Here is a 21,325-nt window from a genome sequence, read left to right on the forward strand (position 1 = left end):
GCCTTAAGTCCCATTATCTTACCGAGTACCATCTCCTTAGTGATTTTAATCGTGTTTAGCTCCTCCCCCCCTATAGCCCCCTGTTTGTCCAGTGTTGGGATATTTTTTAGTGTCCTCTACTGTAAAGACTGATACAAAATATTTGTTCAGCGCTTTTGCCATCTCCATGTTCCCCACCACTAATTTCCCGGTCTCGTCCTCTAAGGGACCAACATTCACTTTAGCCACCCTTTTTCTTTTTATATAACTGTAGAAACTCTTGCTATCTGTTTTTATATTTTTTGCTAGTTTACTTTCATAATCTATCTTCCCTTTCTTAATTAATCTTTTAGTTATTCTTTGCTGGCTTTTAAATGCTTCCTAATCTTCTATCTTCCCACTAGATTTGGCTACTTTATGTGCCCTTGTTTTCAGTCGGATACTATCCTTTATTACTTTACTTAGCCACGGATGGCTGTCTTTTCTTTTACACCCCTTTTTCCTCAGTGGAATATATTTTTCTTGAAAGTTGTGAAATATCTCCTTGAATGTAGACCACTGCTCATGTACCATCTTACACCTTAATCTATTTTCCCAGTCCACTTCAGTCAACTCTGCTCTCATACCTTCATAGTCTCCTTTATTTAAGTTTAGTACGCTGGTTTGAGATCCAACTCTCTCACCCGCCAACTGAATTTGGAATTCAATCATGTTATGGTCACTCATTCCAAGGGGATCCTTTACTAGGACATTTTTTATTAATCCTGTCTCATTACACAGGACCAGATCTAAGATTGCCTGCCCCCTGGTTGGTTCAGTAACAGTAAAGTGAGTGGGCAAGAAGGTGGCAGATGGAGTATAATGTGGGGAAATGTGAGGATTTTCACTTTGGTAGGAAGAATAGAAGAACAGAATATTTTTTAAATGGTGAGAAACTATTAAGAACATAAGAAATAGGAGCTGGAGTCGGTCATTTGGCCCTTCGAGCCTGCTCTGCCATTCAACAAGATCATGGCTGATCTTCTACCTCAACTCCACCTTCCCACACTACCCCACATCCCTTAATTCCCAAAAATGTATCGACCTCTGTCTTGAATATGCTCAACGATTGAGCATCCACAGCTCTCTGGGGTAGAGAATTCCAAAGATTCACAACCCTTTGAGTGAAGAAATTTCTCCTCATCTCAGTCCTAAATGGCCGACCCCTTATTCTGTGACTGTGACTCCATGTTCTAGATTCCCCAGCCCGGGGAAGCATTAACCTGGTCAAGCCCCTTAAGACTTTTATGTTTCAATTAGATCACCTCTCATTCTTCTAAACTCTAGGGAATATAGGCCTAGTCTACTCAATCTCTCCTCATAGGGCAATCCCCTCATCCCAGGAACCAGTCATGTGAACCTTCACTGCACACCCTCTAAGGCAAGTATGTCTTTCCTTAAATACTGGTGTTCAGAGGGATTTGGGTGTTCTTGTAAATGAAACACAGAAAATGAACATGCAGGTACAGCAAGCAATTAGAAAGGCAAATGGTATGTTGGCCTTTATTGCAAGGGAGTTGGAGTACAAGAGTGAGGGCTTTGGTGAGACCACTCCTGGAATACTGTGTACAGATTTGGTTTACATACCCAAGGAAGGATATACTTGCCTTGGACTTAAATTCTTGACTCAAATTAGCATTTTCACTTTTGAATCAGAAATTTGTGGGTTCAAACCCACTTCAGAGACTTAAGCATGTTCTCTAGGCTGACACTTCAATGCCATACTGAGATGCCATCTTTTAGATGAGATGTTTAACAGAGGCTCTGTCTGCTCTTTCAGGTGGATGTAAAATATTCCATGATACTTTTAAAGAGCAGGAGTTTTTCCAGTGTCCTGCACAACATTTAATCCACAACCAACATTGCCAAAATAATCAACTATCTCATTGCCTTGCTGTGTATTAATTGGCTACAACGTTTCCCTAGGTTACAACAGTGATTATATTTCAAAGGTACTTGGTTGTAATGTGCTTTGAGACATCTTGAGGATGTGCTATATAACTGCAAGTTCTTTCTTTGGCAGAAACTCCAAGTGCCTGGTCTAAATGCCAAACCAAACATGATTGATGAACATTAAGGGTGTTCAGTTCACTAATTCCCTAAGCCAAAACCAAGGCTAATAATCTTGAAGCATCTGGAAGGCAATGGTTTCAAGATCAGAGTAGCAGAGGTGCTGCCAAGATCTTGGCCCATTTAGGAGCATGGCTCGTGTGTTTGGTGGCAATGCAAGGGTATCTCGGGATCTGGGAGCCTGGTCCCAACCTTTGAGGAAATTATCTCAAAGGGTTTTATGAAATCTTGGAGAACTGGAGTGGCTTAGGGGATGACAGTTTTGAGAGTGGCTGCAAGTATTCCAGCATTATAATGAATTGATGGGGAAGCGACCTCAACAAAATGTGTTCCAATAACCCCCCCACCCCCCAAATTAGGTTGTTTGTCTGATATCAAGTCAGAGATCAATTATGACTTCCTCGAGCTCAACATTGGGAAGATTAAAGACTTTTTCTTTGGGTCCCACTGTAAATTCCTTTACCTTATCACCATCATCCCCATCCACTCTCTCAAGCTAAAACAGACCAATTACAATCTTTGTATTCCATTCAACCCTGAGCAGAGATTTTAAACACACATCCTATTACGAAAACTGTTTATGTCTCTCTCTGCAACATTGATTGGCTCTCGCCTACCTCAGCCCTTCCACTACTAGAACTCCCTAAACCACTCCACCTTTAAAAACCTTGTATAAAACCCATCGCTTTGACCAGCCCATCCAAACCACTTCCGTAGTCAGCGTACATTTCATTATTCTCCATTTGTGAAATGTATTGGGTGTTTTTTATATGTTAAGAGATATTATGGGCCAGATTTTGCTGTGAAAATAACAATGAGGTTAACACTTACAGTTGCTGTCCGATTTGCGCATTATAAGTGCAAATGCGCAGTTAAACGCAAAAATCTGGAATGTACTGTCCAGGATGCGCTGCCCCGCTGTCAGCTGCGTGAAAATGGCATCTCGCTGTCTGGCTCCCCATTGAATGGCATGAAGTTCCTGTACAGATGTCGTACACAGACTAAACTCGCCACAAAAAGTTGTCATTCCAGTATATGTATCCTTTTAACAGCAAACAGCACGACATGCAAGCCGTGATCCTAACCAACGGTTCCACCACAGACCCAATTCACGTACGAACCGGGGTCAAGCAAGGCTGTGTCATCGCACCAACGCTCTTCTCGATCTTCCTTGCTGCAATGCTCCATCTCACCCTCAGTAAGCTCCCCACTGGAGTGGAGCTAATTTACAGAACAAACGGGAAACTGTTCAACCTCCGTCGCCTCCAGTCCAGATCCTAGGTCGTCCCATCCTCTGTCGTCGAATTACAGTATGCAGACGATGCTTGCGTCTGCGCTCACTCGGAGGTCAAACTCCAAACCATCGTCAACACCTTCACCGAAGCGTACGAGAGCATGGGCCTTACACTAAACATCCGTAAGACAAAGGTCCTCTACCAACCTGCCTCCGCCCCCCGATTATCAAAATCCACGACAAGGCCTTGGACAACGTGGACCACTTTCCATACCTCGGGAGCCTACTGTCAACAAGGGCAGACGTCGACGAAGTCCAACACCGCCTTCGGTGTGCCAGTGCAGCCTTCGGTTGCCTGAGGAAGAGAGTGTTTGAAGACCAGGACCTCAAACCTGGCACTAAGCTCATGGTCCACAGAGCAGCAGTGATACCCGCCCTGCTGTATGCCTCAGAGACATGGACCATGTACAGCAGGCATCTCAAAGCACTGGAGAGGTACCACCAACGCTGCCTCCGCAAGATCCTGCAAATCCATTGGCAGGATAGGCGCACCAACGTTAGTGTTCTCGCTCAGGCCAACATCAAAGCTTTGACCACGCTCAATCAGCTCCGATGGACGGGTCACGTTGTCCGCATGCCCAATACGAGACTCCCAAAACAAGCGCTCTACTCGGAGCTCTGGCACGGCAAGAGAGCCCCAGGTGGGCAGAGGAAACGCTTCACGGACACCTTCAAAGCCTCCTTGACAAAGTGTAACATCCCCACCGACACCTGGGAATCCCTGGCCCAAGACCGCACAGTGGAGAAGCATCCAGGAAGGCGCCGAATACCTCGAGTCTCTTCGTCGGGAGCAAGCGGAAGCCAAGCGCAGGCAGCGCACGTCAACCCAAGCACCCCACCCACCCGCCCCATCTGCCCCACCTGTGACAGAGACTGTAGGTCCCACATTGGACTCATCAGTCACCTGAGAACCCATTTTTAATGTGGAAGCAAGTCATCCTCAGTTCCGAGGGACTGCCTAAGAAGAAAAGAAGTCTTAATTACTGCCAAACAACCTCTCTGGCACTGGCACAAAACAAATGTAAATATTTTTGTACTTTTTCTTTGTCTCTTTTCTCTCTAATGGCTCCGATATTAAACCCTGCATGGCACAAGACCACTATATTGTTATAAAGCGGTGTATCCTCTGACTCACCACGAACAATGCCACAAGAGAGTTAGTAATATAAGATAGCAGTTTGCATTCATATGCCTTTCATATCCTTGGGATGTCCCAAAGTGCATCACACTAATGGGCCAAAAATTCGGGTCGGGGGCTTCCCGCGGGTGCAAGCCCCCGATCTGCACTCACCCTGCGCGCTGACATCTGAAGCCCAGGCCTGCTTGCATTTCCTGTCACAGGCCCGGTTCAGATGTCAGCGCGCAGTGCTTACCTGATCCAGCGGCGTAGTTAGTGCGATGTGCCGGCTGGGATCAGGTGAGCACTGTACAGCCAATCAGGGGACGGGAAGGTTCATTCATGAGATTGAGAGTAAGAACTGTCAAACTCATGAAAACTACGGGGGCCCAAAACACTATTTAAACTTTAAATAAAAATTAAAAAAACATCCCAATCATTAAATTAAGTATAAATAAGTTTTAAAAAATTTAAACAATTTTTTCTTTTGAAAAAAATAATTTTTTAATAAAAAAGGGTCTAAAACTAAACTTACCTTATTATAGATTCTTTAAAATAATAAACCTGTGGGGAAAAAAAAATCTAAATTACACTAAAACACCACTTACCTGTAAAAATAAATACTTACATGTGCTTTTTACAAGCGTAAAGACCGGAGGCCTTTACACATGCGCAAATCCCCCAAAACAGAGGAAATCCAAGACGCACGCGCTGCCCCCTACAGCGCACGCGCTAGCCTCTTCAACTCTTGGGTTGGAGGAGAGGAAATGCCGGTTTTCAGCGCATGCGCTGTGCATGCTGAAAACCGGCATTTCCTCCGGCCAGACGCGTGAGTACCCCTTCCGTACTCACACATTTGGGGAGGAATTTCTGCCCCAATATTTTCTGTTTGTGAGAGCTTACTGTGTGCAAATTAGCTGCCACTTTTGCCTATATAACAGCAACTACACAAAGTAATTCATTGGTTGTGAAATGCTTTGGGACAACTTGAGAATGTCAAAGGCACTATATAAAAGCAAGCTCTGCCTTCATTCCTTTCTTTCCCTGCATGAGCCTTAATTGTGCCAACAGTCTCAATGTGCCAAGGTATTTCCTTCATGTATACTGTAACAAAACTGTACAGTAACTTCACAATATATGGATTTTTTTGTCTCAACATAAAAACAACAAAAACAGATGTTGCATGAGTTGGGCTCTATGAAGGATCCATTAAATGGAATTGGCACTGAACAAAGATCAAGGTAGCATCAACTGGGGATGAAATGATGTAGACCTCTGCAGTCAATAAAAGGTAATGTGGTGCACAGTAATTTGTACAGTCTAAAAAGCTTCATAAAACTTTTCTAGTTAAATTGCTCTTCAAAAAGATTCACTACAGAAATGAAATAGCTTTATCATAGAAAGGTTACAGCACAGAAGGAAGCCATTCGGCCAGTCGAGCTCATGCCGGCTCTCTGCAAGAGCACTTCAGCTAGTCCCACTCTCCCGCCCTTTCCCCGTAGCCCTGCAAATGAAGGGAAGAGTATAGATCAGAAGCAGAATAAATAGGTGCACTTTTCAGACAAAATTCTGGCTAAGTTAGTGGCAGTTATGCAATCAGATAAGTTTCTGGGTACAAGATATACAAGTATACATTTGAACAGGACTCTGGGTAGGGACTATGCAGCTGTAAGGGCGACTGCTACACATCATATCGGATCCTGGGTCCAACACTGCAGCCTGTGCATGACCCAGGGATTCTGGGTTATATGGGGCAGGCAAGTACTTTTGTTAAAATCGCTTCTCATTCCAGCATGTATACAAAACAGTGAGCAGTGTTCCAGAAAGTGTGTGCATAAATCACAATACATTTCTTAATATGAAAGATAAATCATTTGAGAAAGTTCAAATTAATTTCACATTTATTCTTTATTTAAAATATCCAGATTTTCCATCGCCTCAGTTACAAACAGGATCCAAAAACAGAGGGCTACACTTCTGAAAAAGTTTCACATTTACATTGTGCCATTCTTGTTTAAAACTGTACACAAAAATGAAAAAAATGTTTATGCTAGAAAAGCCATTTCTAAATATACTCAGTTATCATTTGACAGAATCTTTGTGCACAGAAGAAGCACTGCCTCCCCAAGCTGTGTTGCACAGGAATTAGTCCTGTAGCTCTCTCCCATTTTGGTCAGCTGGTGAGAGTCACCCCCGAGTGGTCCATCTTATTGCATTTCTTTCTCCCAATGTTCAGCTCTGTAAATTACATTGAGTCTCTTCAATGTCGCAGGGCTCCCAGTCCAGCATAGCAGGTTGGTGAGCTGGTAGCATGTTCTGCTGGGACTTTGCAGGCAACACTATCTCACGCTCAAACATCTCGAAACAATACAGCATCACGTCTTCTTCAGCATTCGTTTTGACTGCCAGGTATGGAACTTATTGAAGGCTACCTGTAGCATATCTTCTAAATGACCAGTCAACTGTAAGACAACAGAGAAAGGATGTAAAACATGGAGCAAACTTCATAATCCAAGCCAGGCTCGAATGAAATTATACCATCTGTGTCACACAGTTGGCCTGCTTGAGAAAGTAGTACAATCTGAAATGTCCACTACAGACTCTTTGCTGCTCCAAGCCTGAAAGACCGCAGACAATACTAAAACCTGCTCGAGGCACCAACAATTCACAGTCAACTCCAGATCCTTTTGTCCATCTTCCAATTCCCTTTTGAAAGTTATTATTGAATCTGCTTCCATCACCCTTTCAGACAGTGCATGCGAGATCATCATAACTCGCTCTGTAATTTTTTCTTCCCCTTCACCTTAAATCTGTGTCCTCTGGTTACTGACCCTGCTGCCACTGGAAACAGTTTCTCCTTATTTTCTCTCTCAAAACCCTTAATGATTTTGAACACCTCTATCAAGTCTCCCCTTAACCTTTGCTGCTTTAAGAACAACCCCAGTTTCTCCAATCTCTCCACGTACCTGAAGTCTTTCATCCTTGGTGCCATTCTGCTAAATCTCCTCTGCACCCTCTCTAAGGCCTTGACATCTTCCTAAAGTGTGGTGCCCAGAATTGGCCACAATACTCCAGCTGGGGCCTAACCAGTGTTTTAATCACTCCACCATTGGCAGCCATTCAGCTACCTAGGGCCCAAGCTCTGCAATTCCCTCCTTAATACTCTCTGCCTCTCTAACTCTCTCCTCCTTTAAGACGCTCCTTAAAACTTACCTCTTTGACCAAGCTGTTCTAATATCTGTTCTAATGTTTCCCACATTACAACAGTGACTACACTTCAAAAAGTACTTCATTGGCTGTAAAGCGCTTTGAGACGTCCGGTGATCGTGAAAGGCGTTATATCAATGCAAGTCTTTCTTTATCTCCTTATGTGGCTTGGTGTCAAATCTTGTTTGATAACGCTGTGAAGTGCCTTGGATCTTTTACTACGTTAAAGATGCTCTCTAAATGCAAGTTGTTATTCTTAGTCCACCCACTAAACCCAGCTTGTAACAGCTTCCCAAATGACTAGTTGAGAAAGGTAGTGTGTAACTGATCCATACAGATCAGGAAAGTCCCACAATGAATTCCTGCTAGCGTGGCAACTGGGGCATTACAATTTGCCTCGGAGGGGAAAATCAATTTTTCTCCCATTCGCTACCAATGACCCCTGCTGGAAAGTGGTTGTATATGGATATCGGACAAAAAAACTGGATTGCACTAAACTTCAACGCATTCTATGGTTCACTGATCTTGATAATACTCACCTCACTGGATGAGGTGCCAGAGGATGCCTGCCACCACAGGGGAAAAAACACTGGCAATAAATAACCTCATCTATAGAAATATGGCCTAAACCCCATGTTGTATAAATATCCCATCACCAGCTCCACACCAAATCAATGCTGTATAAATATCCCCTCCCCAGACCTAACAACTACTTGCATTTATATATGTAGTAAAATGTTCCAAGGCGCTTCACAGGAATTTTAACAACAAAATGTGACACCGAGCCACAGAGATATTAGCACAGGTGACCAAAAGCTTGGTCAAAAAGGTAGGTGTTATGGAGTAACTTAAAAGGAGGGGAGAGAGGTAGAGAGGCAGAGAGGTTTAGTGAGGGAATTCCAGAGCTTAAGGACTAGACAGCTGAAGGCACATAAGAACATAAGATATAGGAGCAGGCCATTCGGCCCCTCGAGCCTGCTCCGCCATTTAATCAGATCATGACTGATCCAATTTTGGCCTCAACTCCTTTCCTGCCCGCTCCCCATAACCCTTGACTCCCCTGTTGCTCAAAAATCTGTCTATCTCAACCTTGAATATATTCAATGACTCGGCTTCCACGGCTCTCTGGAGTAAAGAATTCCAAAGATTCACGACCCTCAGAGAAGAAATTCCTCCTCATCTCCGTCTTAAATGGGCGACCCCTTATTCTGAAACTATGCCCCCTTGTTCTAGATTCCCTGACGAGGGGAAACATCCTCTCAGCATCTACCCTGTCCAACCCCTTCAGAATCTTATATGTTTCAATAAGATCACCTCTCATTCTTCTAAACTCCAATGAGAATAGGCCCAACCTGCTCAATCTTTCCTCATAAGACAACCCTTCCATCCCAGGAATCAACCTCGTGAACCTGGCCGCCAATGGTGGAGTGAAGTAAATTGGGGATGCGCAAGAGGCCAGAATTGGAGGAACGCAGAGATCTTGGAAGGTTGTAGGGCTAGAGGAGGTTATAGCGATAGGGAGGGGCGAAGCCATGATACCCACGTTGTATAAATATCCCCATCCCAAACACACTGTATCCATGCTGCATAAATATCCCCATCCCAAACACACACTGGGCCCATGCTGTATAAATATCCCCATCCCAAACCCACACTGGGCCCATGCAGTATAAATATCCCCATCCCAAACCCACACTGGGCCCATGCTGTGTATTTGGCTGACCCAAGAAATAGGTTTCCAGATAAGCTCTGGAAATGAGCTCACACTGAACTTCGATGGGGGAGGAATGGGCTTGGTAGGAAAGGTGACCAGGCATCACTGCTCTGTTGTCCTGGGCCATTGGCTAGACACTCTTGTCAAAATGTGAGATTGTATTAGTCTTTGGATTGTGCTCAATTTGTGAACAAGATATCAGTGATAGTTCAATCATGGAAATGAGTCGATTTCCAATGCAAATCTTCAATTTGTCCACTCAAGCCAGATGTTGAGCTAGATGTAATTTGGTGGACTGAAGAAACTGGCAAGGGAATGAGAGAGTGCTTATTGTTCTGTAGTCTGTGATCATGATGTCAGACAGAGTCCTTATTCACTTATTCGACAAGTTTCATCAATATGATCTCTCGAGTTTTATAAGCCATGAACCAAATTTGGAAAGATTTGCAAGGCTAGGCACAGCTTTAGCTGGTTTATGTTCACTTTGGACAAGGTGAGCTTAAGGTCCATCTGTGCCCCATGCTGCTGGTGATTAGCAACCAGAAAGATAGAGGGTGGTGAATATAGCTTTCTCAAGGACAATAAAGCACAGTAAAGGCACCAGAGTCATTATCTATACTGTAAAGGTAGCTACTCCCTATTCAAATCAGCCTAAAGCGGCCAAACAATTGCAAGAGGGAGGTGTGCTCTACTAATTGTTCTGTAGTCTGTGATCATGATGTCAGACAGAATGATCACTAATACAGCAATCCAGTATCAGCCTCAATTGGTTAAGCTCTTCCACTGATGTTAGCTCTTAAAGCTGACTCCCTGAAACGTGCACAATGTTATCTCGCCATGGCTTTGTAAGCCACATGATGGGCCGAATGGCCTCCTTCTGTGCCGTAAATCTCCATGATTGAGAACCAGTGATGTACACCATATGGGGCAAGTCGGAGTTTCTAGTTTTACTGTAAGTAAGCTAGTTTAAAATGACAGAACTGTTTAAATTAATTTGGCAGAAGGAGGGGCACCAGGTTGAAGCATTAGAGAGGAGTTACAAGGTGCACAGAGGACTGGGAGAGAGAAACAGCATTAGAATAAAGAATAGTACAGAAATAGGAGGGATCAGACAGGGGGGGTTGGGGGGGGGCGTGGTGGAGGAATGCGAGGCAGACTAAGTTGGGTTTGAAGTGCATGTGCGTAAATGCCTGGAGTGTGATAAATAAGGTTGGTGAGCTGCAGGCACAAGAAGCCATATGGGATTATGATATAGTGGCAATAATGGAGACCTGGCTTAAACAAGAGGAGAAATGGGCACTGAATATTCCTGGCTACAATGTATTCAAGAAAGATAGGGAAGGAAATAAAAGAGGGGGTGGCAGTATTGATCAAAGCTACTGTTACAGCATTAGAAAGGGATGATGTACTTGAGGGTTCAAAGTCAGAATCTATTTGGTTAGAATTAAGGAACATTAGAGGAGCTATTACACTGCTGGGTGGATACTACAGGCCAGCAAATTTGCAGGCAACTTCCAGAAAGATGAAAGAACTTTAGTGTAGTAATAATGGGGGACTTCAATTATCCTAATATAGACTGGGAAAAGAATAGTGTAAAGGGCAAAGATGGGGAGGAATTCCTGAAATGTGTACAAGAGAACTTCCTTGATCAGTATGTGTCCAGCCCAATGAGGAAGGAAGCAGTGCTGGATCTAGTTCTGAGGAATGAAGTGGGGCAAGTGGATCATGTTTCATTGGGAGAGCATTTAGGAAACAATGATCACAATATTAGATTTAGAGTAGTTCTGGAAAAGGACAAAGAAAAATTAAATGTGCAAATACTCAAATGGAGGAGGGCTACTTTCAACGAGTTGAAAAGGGAGCTGGCCCAGGTGTACGGGAATCAAGATTGGCAGGTAAAACTGTAAATGAGCAATGTTCCTGCTCATTTTTTTTGGGTGCGCAGCCTATTCAAATTATTTTGTCATTAGAACGCAGTTGAGCGGGACTTGCAGGTCACAGCGCGGCTTAAAGGGAACATTAAATGGGAGGTTTTCAAAGACCTGAACTGCAGTCTCTTTATCTTCCTGTGTGACAACTCATGTCACCAAGAGTCACAAGATAGAAGACTGGTCCAACCTTAAGGTGCGCTTAGTTGGCTTTAGGGTGCCAGGAAAATGGTGCCGTGACAGAAATCCATGATCAATGAGTGCCACTCTCCCCTTTTCTCTTGTGTGGTGATGGTCCTGATGGACCCTATGGAGAGACAACAGAATGGAGGCCTGCATTTTACAATGCCTCCAAGAGCTGCTCTGAGGACCCAAGACAAAACAGGAACATAGATACCATCAGAGGTGCAACTCCCCTCTTTACACTGATAACGTGCCACCAGTGACAGGATTAGCGCGTGTCTGCTGATGACATATCATCAGTATAACAGCACCATTGTAACACACCTGCTACTACAGACAGGCACTTTGGGTGAATACCAAAAGATCTGATGGACCAAAGTTAATGTTGTAAAATACCTTGTATTTCATGCCGAGCCAAAAGCAGCCTACAACTTTAAAGATGTTGGGCGTGGAAACATTCGCCCTTGTCCCAATATCCGAGACAACGTAAAAATCAAATTTGCAGCACAGCTTGTTGCTCGCTTTCCCGCCTGCACCCGTTGGCTCTCTCGCTCACCAGCGCAATCATGTCTAGTGCGCACAGCTGCTGAGACTCACGTTTGTACTGATGTACAGCTTCTGCAGCTTCTCTCTGAACGGCCGTAGTTTTGTCATCTGAAATCTCTCCAGGTTATTCATCATCTTCCCAACCTGCCACAGCAGACAAAAACAATTACATCCCTCCCATCAATAAACTCCTGCTAAAAGCCAGCAAGGATTACTGTGCACACCAGGAATTCTCCAAGCACTGGGGCCACTATGACCAGATCAAAAGGTAATATTTCTTCCAATACTTTTACGAATGTTTTTCAGCCTGGACACGGACTCCTTCTGGCGCTTATATAAGCTTCCAAGAACACCCCAACTTACTGTTTATTTGCTTTAAGACAGTGTGCCCTATATGCAAGTTAATATAGGCAACCAGAAAAGTGCCAGATTTGATCCACAGAGCGCACCATTAGTTGATCTCACCCAAGAGGCAGCCCTTGAGGCACTAGAAATGGGCTCAGTGTTCCGAGGCTGCTGCTGTGGGACATCAATGAGGATTCATGCTCCTGACCACGATCCAGTGACCTGTACCTGGAATTCTCTGTGTGTAGATATTGCTCAAGGATAGGACTGAACTCGGCTGCAATGCCCTCCACTGTCAAATAGCCTGTCGACACTCACTGGCTAGGCTCACACATGAAAAATGGTTATTTAAGTGAGGTAGGAGAGGGCTGCTAGTGCCCATGAAGCTGCACCACAGTGAGAATCAGTAACTTCAGGAGAGGAAAGAAAATGCACAGAAAAATATTTTTGCAGAAGTTATGATACGAACAATATCCACATTGAGAAGTTAAACTGTTTGGGCGCTCAGTAACTTAACCACATCAGCAGCACATTCAGTATTAATCATAATCTGTAACACTACTCCTTTATTCTTCCTTGTTACATTTTTGCAATAGACAAAAGGAAGAGATTCCAATACCGAGAAACAGGGAACACTTTTCCCATTCAGTGTCAGAGTAAATCACTCTCACCAAGTCAGGTACAGCACAGTTAGGTGCAGAGCAACAGTCCCTCTACTTTGCCTCAAGAATGTGCCCGAGTCCCTTCAGAAGAGCACCTTCTACTACAACTGTGCAAATTTTTAAAATTTTTTTTACACTAGCCATCCTGTGACCTTTCTAATTGAGATTGCAAATTTAGTGCCAAATCAGGGCAGTTTTGAAATCTGGGTCCATGTCCATAAGAAACCTGGCTTGATACTGCCCATAATTAAAACAATAAATACTAGAAATACACAGCAGCTCATTCAATATCTGGAAAGAGAAAAGATAGGTCCCTTTGGTAGGTTAAAGACAGATTTTGGTACAACATGAATACAGTGAAACGAGTTTTAAGGTGGGCACACAATACAGGTTGGTTTAAAAGGAGAGTACACACAGGGGTATGGTAATGATACAGTACGCTGAGAAGTAAAATTAAAAAAAAGTAGTAAACTTGATGAATAGGAGTTGGGAATAGAATAGGATAAAACCTTAAGTTCTTCCCAAGGTTGGGTCCATGGAAATATTTTGTGTCAATGAAAAGTATCAACTAATTTTTTAAAAATAAGTCAACATTTTCAGTTAGTTATGAGCTAGTAATAGGTCCTGGGTCCTGTGTAAAATTTTTGATTGGTTTCAGAATTTGAAAATTTAACATACTCCCAAGTTAATATGGTTTTAAACCCTAATACCCGTGATACTTTTAGTTCCCAAAACAGTGCATAGACTGAGCTGTGTTAAAGTTGGTGTAGACTGCTGGCTTTAACTGTAACTTACACTAGGAGGTTCTGACCAGACTCACCTTCTCCTCAAGGAATGGCGTATTGATAGGAAAGCAGGACCAGAAGTGTCTCAGTAACTCCGCTACAGCCACATACAAGTGTTTGAGTTCCATCTGGATATCACTTGGCACCATCTCTGCAACAAAGGTAACACAAAGTAAGCAAAATAGAACTCAAGGTTTCCAGGGTCACACACGTTTAACCGGCGTGAAATAAGGCTAGGATTACCAACCCTCCCAGATTGGCCAGGAGTCTCGCAGAACTGACGATCAATCTTCGCTTCACTCCCACTCAGATCTCACCGTCCTTGGCCTCTTGCACTATTCCAATGAAGCTCAATGTAAGCTCGAGGAACAGCATCTCATCTTTCGATTAGGCACTTTACAGCCTTCTGGACTCAACATAGAGTTGAACAATTTCAGACCATAACCTCTGCCCCTATTCTTTGTCCCCCCCCCATTTTATTTATTTATTTTTACACTTCATCTGGAGCCATCTTTTGTTTCTTAACTCGTCCCATTACCATTTCCTTTTGCCTTGCACCATCTCTTAATCTCTTCTGGCTTCCATCCTATCACAGACCTTCCCATTTGTTCTTTCCTCCCCTCCCCCCTTTCCCTGCCCCAGCACTTGCTTAAAAACCTGTTTCATCTCCAGCTTTTTCCAGTTCTGACGAAGGGTCATTGACCTGAAACGTTAACTCTGTTTCTCTCTCCACAGATGCTGCCTGACCTGCTGAGTATTTCCAGCATTTTCTGTTTTTATTATCAATCTCCTGGGCACTGCTGCTAGAAATGTACTTTGTAATGGCACTTTGTGCCTGTGCACCTCTAACGTCTGTACTTGCATTTCCTGGCCCCATGATCCAACCCGCCTACCTGGTGCTCAAAGAACATGTCAGTCTTCATTCTCAACCATTCCTTGCCTCCCATTTCCATAAGCAGTCTGGAATTGCCTCGTAGCTGGTCTCGCCTTGTTATCGTAACTTTGCCGGAAATGCAGCTCACTGCACTTTCAGTGAAATTACAGCGTGGACCAGCCAGGAGGAAATTTCCTGCCTATTTTGAGAATTTCAAAACTCTTGTCTTTCCTACCAGCAGCCTGTGACTGACAAGTGAAAATAAACAGTAAATTGAACAAAGGAGTCCTCCTAGAATGTGTTCACTTTGTTAGTATTGCACAATTGCGAAAGCTTAAATTCTGTAACCTTCTGTATAACTCTGAACTCACAATACTCTGCAGACATTTTAAAACAGTAGAGTAATACAAAAAAGCTGCCAATGTACAGATTCATAGAGGTTTACGGCACAGAAGGATCGTATCTGTGTCGGCAGAATGAGCTATCCAGCTTAATCCCACTTTCCAGCTCTTGGTCCGTAGCCTTGTAAGTTACGGCAATTCAAGTGCATAGCCAAGTATTTTTTAAATGCAATGAGGATTTCTGTCTCTGCCACCCTTTCAGGTAGTGAGTTCCAAACCCCCACCACCCCCTGGGTGAAAACATTTCTCAACTCCCCTCTAATCCTCTACCAATTACTTTAACTCAATGCCCCCTGGTTATTGACCTCTCTGCTCAGGGAAATAGGTCCTTCCTAGCCACTCCATCTAGGCCTCTCATAATTTTATACACCTCAATTAAATCTCCCCTCAGCCTCCTCTGTTCCAAAGAAAACAACCCCAGCCTATCCAATCTTTCCTCATAGCTAAAATTCTCCAGTACTGGCAACATCTTCGTAAATCCCCTCTGTACCCTCTCTAGTGCAATCACATCTTTCCTGTAATGTGGTGACCAGAGCTGCATGCAGTACTCTAGCTGTGGCCTAACTAGTGCCTTATACAGTTCAGGCATAACCTCCCTGCTTTTGTATTCTATGCCTCAGCTAATAAAGGAGTATCATGTATGCCTTCTGAACCACCTTATCCACCTGTGCTGTTACTGTATAGGAGGAGCAATGCTTCTTCCATGGCCACATTAAATCATGAATCCTGACATCTATGATTTAGTGTCTTTTAATTGCACTTTTGTTACAATTAGTTATGACCAGAGATTGCTAGAACAATGGAGCAATCATGATTTAATGGACATGCTCAGGCTTACTATCATTCTGGAGTTGATAAATTAAAATGGAGAGGAAATTTTCAGACAGGGTGGTGGGGGCGGGGTGTTAAATCTGTAGGCGATGGTGATTTTCCACCTGGCATAATAGTAAGGGTTGCCAGCCTGCTCAAATTGTCCAGGAGTCACCAGGAATTGAAGACTGATCACCCGGGCACTGCTGACTATCCGGGAGAAAAGTACTTTCCATTTGCAGTTCGCACCTCTGTACTTTCACCCCCAACCATCATACCTGCCTCCCTGCCGCTCTAGCCTCTGCAAGTACAGCTGCCTTTCTTCTGTTGACAGAATCCCAGCCATTCCCTGCCTCTCATTTCAAGAAGCAGCCTGGAATTTCCTCAATAGCTGGTTCAGCACGAGGAAATTCCCTGCCTGCTTGGTAAGAATTCCAACTCTTTCCTGCGACTGTTGAGGGAAAATAATTTTTAAAAAACCCAAAATATTACAAATGCCAGACATCTCAAACAAAAACAGAAAATACCGGAAGCACTCAGCAAGTGAGACAGCATCTGTAAAGAAAGGAAAATGTTAATGTTTCAGGCATAGCATAGCCTGGCCTTCATCAAAACATGAAGGTATTACAGATGAACAGCTTATAAGGGAGAGAGCAAGGGAAAGGCATGGTAAAGAAGGGGACCACATATATACAAGAAAAGGAACGGGCTGTTAAATTGATCGGGGAGAACGGTCAGCGCTGATAATGGTGCAAGATAATGATGAGGGAAATGTGAGAAATAAACAACACAGACGAGATCTACAGAATGTCTGAATCGTTAAAGCAAGTTAGCTAAATTGGAAGTAGGAGCATGAAAACAAGGTAAAGTAGAGCTGCCTCCAGTGGTCTGGTGTTGATCTGCCTTTTTCTCCACCACCTTAATTCTCCATCCCACTCTGACCTTGGCCTCCTACACTGTACCAAATGAAGTGAAACACAAGTTCGAGGAACAGCACCTCATCTTTTGATTAAGCACTTTATAATCTGGCTTCAACACGGAGTTCAACAACTTCAGATCATAACCATTTTCTCAGACAGCAGGTGCTGGTAATGGTTCTGCTATTGCCACTTACATCTGGACCCATTTTTTGTTTCTTTATTGTCCCATCACCACCCCCTTTTGCCTTGCACCATTATCCCTTTTGTCATAATCACTTCCTGTCTTCCACCCCATCACAGACCTTCCCTTTTGTTCTCATCCCGCCCCACACCCCCCCTCCCCCACCACACCCCTCAAACACTTTTTCCCTGGCTCTGTACTTGCTTATAAACTGTTAAAGCCTTTGTATATGCAAAAAGGAGATTTATTTTTTCACATATGAAAAGTTATATTCCACCAAATAAGGCAATATTTTCCTCACTAACCAAATTTCTGTCAAATCCCGAGTCAGTTTCCATCATTGCACAGTGTTAGTGGAAAAAAAATAAAGCAGCAGCACCAGCAGAGGTTCAAGATACATTTCACACAACACACAGTACTGGTTGGGCAGCAGGGAGTTAGCGGCAGTGACCTAATCTGAGGGTTCAGATACTAACAAGCTGCTGAAGTTCCACCCCAACAGTTTAGAATACCACCAGTCTAAGTTGCTGTCTTGTAGTTCACGTCCTCCAATCTACTATCTCCTTTTTTATGTGATACTAAATCTGCATTTTAAATAGTAGAAGAAATGGAGGTCCAAGGGAAGAGAAGTCTGGGAACCAGTAAATAAACACAGCTGTTTCTGCCCAAAATAAATGGAGCACTTAAGATGCGATAAATGGCAACTTTAAAACTGACAGTAATGCAAATGGATAGTGGTTATTGTTTTTTGCCCGATGTAAGTAACTGCCTGTTTTAAACGTGGACATTTTAAGTGGTGGGGACTGTACAGCCAACCAGAGTTGGCAACCCTAACCGAGGTCATGAATCTAAACATTTTGAAAGCACTAAATTTGTCAGCTATTTAATTTAAATAATGGGGCCTAGACATTTACTTCAACAAACCCCCAAATTTTGATTAAGTCAGTGGGTCAACGGTTAAATTACAACTCCTCTCCCAGCAGCTTTTAACTTCCTGTTTCTAGTTTGTCCAATTCACATTTTCTCTGCATAGATACAGTGAAGGCAGTCTGCTTATACTGCTAGTAATGCTCATCGTTAACAACTTGGTCTTTCTTTATTCAACTGACATCACTGTAAAATGGCCTCTACACAAGACCTGTAAACAAGTGATCTAGCACAGAATTCCACCCCCCCCCAACCCCATACATTTTGTCCTCTTACTTGTAGGTGCTGACTGACACTTGGGTATGGCTCCACAGACATCAGCAGTCCTCCAGTACGTCACCCTAGTAGCCACTCGTCCCTCGTAAGCCTCAGACAGAGAGTTTCGGCAGATTATTTGACTACTGGGGGCGAGTGAGAAAGTGTACCACATCCAGGCCTAAAACTGTCCCTATGCAAAACCCAGATGCACACACACTTTCCAGGTAGAGTCACTGAATAGTCATCAAGAGCAGGAACCAAAGCTGAATTTTCCCTTCTCAACTGTAGTGCCTCCTCACCCACAGCTTCCCCAGCGATGATCAGCACAGAACTATGATGCAACCTGGGACCTTTCGACTCTACATGGCTCAGTACTGCACAATTGTGTGCGCCATATCCCTGATCCATTGGAGGAGCGGTTTCTCTGCAGCCCAGAAAACAATAAGGCTCATAAGAACAGAGTGGCTGCATCACACCATGTTTCACAGATACAGATAGTGGGAACAGAGAGGATAAGTTGTAATATACTCACGCAAACACTCAACGTTAATGACAATTGCAAATCCTTTGGCAACAGTGTCTCTCAGAGCAGATACTCACGGTTTATAGCTTGGGATGTTCCTCCCTGCATGAGCACTCCACCAGGTGACAGGTCAGTAATCGCACTGCTGGCCACACTGCTGGACAGAACCTGACCAAGGGATGTGCAAGGAAGATGTCAGTGAAATGACGTTTGATTTGCAACTGCGCTCCAGATTCACTCAGTGGGGCAAAGAGAAAATCTTTATGTATAGTTATAAAACCAGATATTAAAAAAAAAAAAATTCTCATCAGATTCAAGTAGAACATTTATACCACATATTTAGAGTGTACTACAGGAAACTTTGTGCTATCCGGCACCGACCTGTTGCCGTTCCCTCAAAACTGCCGGACACTCCAGAGTTAATGTTGAAACATCTCCGTATGAATCAACAAACCCTGTTGCTTAGCAACAGCCTCTAAACAGTCGGCAAGCATCTCTGTAGCGTCTCTAGCTGAAGCTGTTGCTTAGCTACAGACCTTACAGAGCTTGACTGTTCAAAAAAAGCAAAGAAAAGAAACGACAAGAATAAAAAACGGCTCCTGATTTTTGCCGGTGGCTCGAGCTTGCCGGACAGTTTGCCTCCGGATAACTCAAAGTTCCTGTATACAGTCCAGAACTGTTACTATAATACCAATAAAGTACAATAGTGGGTGTGAAATTTTCTAACTACGTCCACTTGAATTGTGAAAAATAGCCAGGACAGTGGAGCAGCAGAACAACAATTGATAACAGTGCCCCAGGGCTAGGGAGGGGGAGAAACAGCATTCCTGCTCCTGATTGCTATAATGCAACCAGAAATGCACACAAGAACACAAACGGGCTTGTCTTTTGATATCTAGCTTGCCGATGCTCACTGTCAAAGCTTATGTACAAATGACCAATTGGGCAAGGTACCAGAGGGAAACTGCTGCCTACAGAACTTTACCCAGCGAGGGAGTCGATGCCTCCAGGTGGGGAAAAACTCCCAGCAATAAAATGTTTCTGCAACCTCCGATGTGAGTCGTGCATGTGTTGCCTACCTGGTGTCAGGGTAAAGGACATCACAGAGGGTGCAAAACATTTTGAGATGGGGAGGGGAACCACCAGAAGTCGTAGTCCATGTTGGAACCAATGACATAGGAAGGAAAAGGGTTGAGGTCCTGCAGGCAGAGTTTCAGGAGCTTGGGAGGAAATTAAAGAGCAGGACCTCAAAGATAGTGAGGTATATGAATAGTAGAAGACAGGTTAACGCTAGTGAGTATATGAATAGTAGAAGACAGGTTAGCGCTTGACTGGAGAAATGGTGTAGGAGGGAAGTCTTCAGATTCCTAGGGCATTGGGACCAGTTATGGGCAGGAGGGACCTGTTCAAGGTGGACGGGTTGCACCTCCATAGAGCTGGAACCAATGCCCTTGTGAGAAGGTTAACTAGTGCTGTGGGGGACGGTTTAAACTAATTTGGCAGGGGGATGGGCACCAGGATGAAACATTAGAGGAGAAACAAGGTGTAGAGTACTGGGAGAGACAAATAGCACTAGAGTAAAGAATAGTTCAGACATAAGAAGGATCAGACAGGAGGAAAATGTGAGGCAATCTAAGATGGATTTGGAGCGTATGTGCGTATAAATGCACGTAGCGTGGTAAATAAGGTTGGTGAGCTGCAGCCACAAGTCACCACATGAGACTATGATATAGTGGCAATAACAGAGACCTGGCTCAAAGAAGGGGCGGATTGGGAACTTAATATTCCTGGCTACAAAGTATTCCGAAAAGATAGGGAAAGGAAAAAAGAGGGGGTGGCAGTGTTGATTTAAGAAACTATTACAGCACTGGAGAGGAATGATGTATACGAGGGGACAAAGACAGAATCTATTTGGTTAGAATTAACAACAGAGGAGCTATTACTATAGGCCACCAAATAGTGGGAAGGAGCTAGAGCAAATCTGAAAGCAAATTACAAGAACTATATAGAATAGTGATAATGGGGGATTTGAATTCTCTTAATATGGACTGGAATAGTAACAGTGTAAAGGGCAAAGAGGGGGAGTAAGTCCTGAAATGTGTACAGAGTGATCAGTGTGTTTCCAGCCCAATGAGGAAGGAAGCAGTGCTGGATCTAATTCTGGGGACTGAAGTGGGGCAAGTGGATCATGTTTCAGTGGGAGAGCATTTGGGGAACAGTGATCATAATATCATCAGGTTTAGAATAGTTACAGAAAAGGACAAGGAACAATCTAGTGTAAAAATACTTAATTGGAGAAGGGCTAACTTCAGTGAATTGAAAAGGGATCTAGTGGATTGGAATCAAAAATTGGTAGGCAAAACACTAAATTGAACAATGGCAGGCCTTCAAAGAGGAGATTGTTTGGGTACAGAAGAGAGACATTCTCATGAGGGGGAAAGGAATGGCATCTAAAGCTAGAACTCCCTGGATGACAAAAGATAGAGACTAATATGAGACAGAAAAAAGGAGGCTTGTAAGGTACATAATACAGCAGAATAACCAAGCTGTATATAGAAAGTA

At 43.6% G+C, this 21,325-nt stretch overlaps 1 protein-coding gene across 4 annotated transcripts in view; it reads right to left on the bottom strand.

Moving 5' to 3' along the window:
• Positions 1-6,388: 6,388 nt before the first annotated feature.
• Positions 6,389-21,325, bottom strand: part of gtf2h1 (general transcription factor IIH, polypeptide 1) — a 58,858-nt gene continuing 43,921 nt past the window's right edge. For 2 of the 4 annotated variants that reach the window (XM_086007720.1, XM_086007718.1), the window contains 4 exons: positions 18,841-18,931; positions 13,905-14,020; positions 12,129-12,221; positions 6,389-6,961 (listed from right to left, as the gene is read on the bottom strand). In XM_086007720.1, the coding sequence (XP_085863846.1) occupies positions 6,875-6,961; positions 12,129-12,221; positions 13,905-14,020; positions 18,841-18,931 (387 nt within the window). In that variant the 3' untranslated portion in view covers positions 6,389-6,874. Of the gene's footprint in view, positions 6,962-12,128; positions 12,222-13,904; positions 14,205-18,840; positions 18,932-21,325 lie in introns of those variants that run through there. The other 2 variants (XR_015080974.1, XM_086007721.1) reach the window with 2 other exon arrangements.

Source organism: Somniosus microcephalus, chromosome 15 (assembly GCF_052327205.1).
Source record: "Somniosus microcephalus isolate GS21.2 chromosome 15, FLI_Smic_1.0, whole genome shotgun sequence".
NCBI classification, from domain to species: Eukaryota; Metazoa; Chordata; class Chondrichthyes; order Squaliformes; family Somniosidae; genus Somniosus; species Somniosus microcephalus.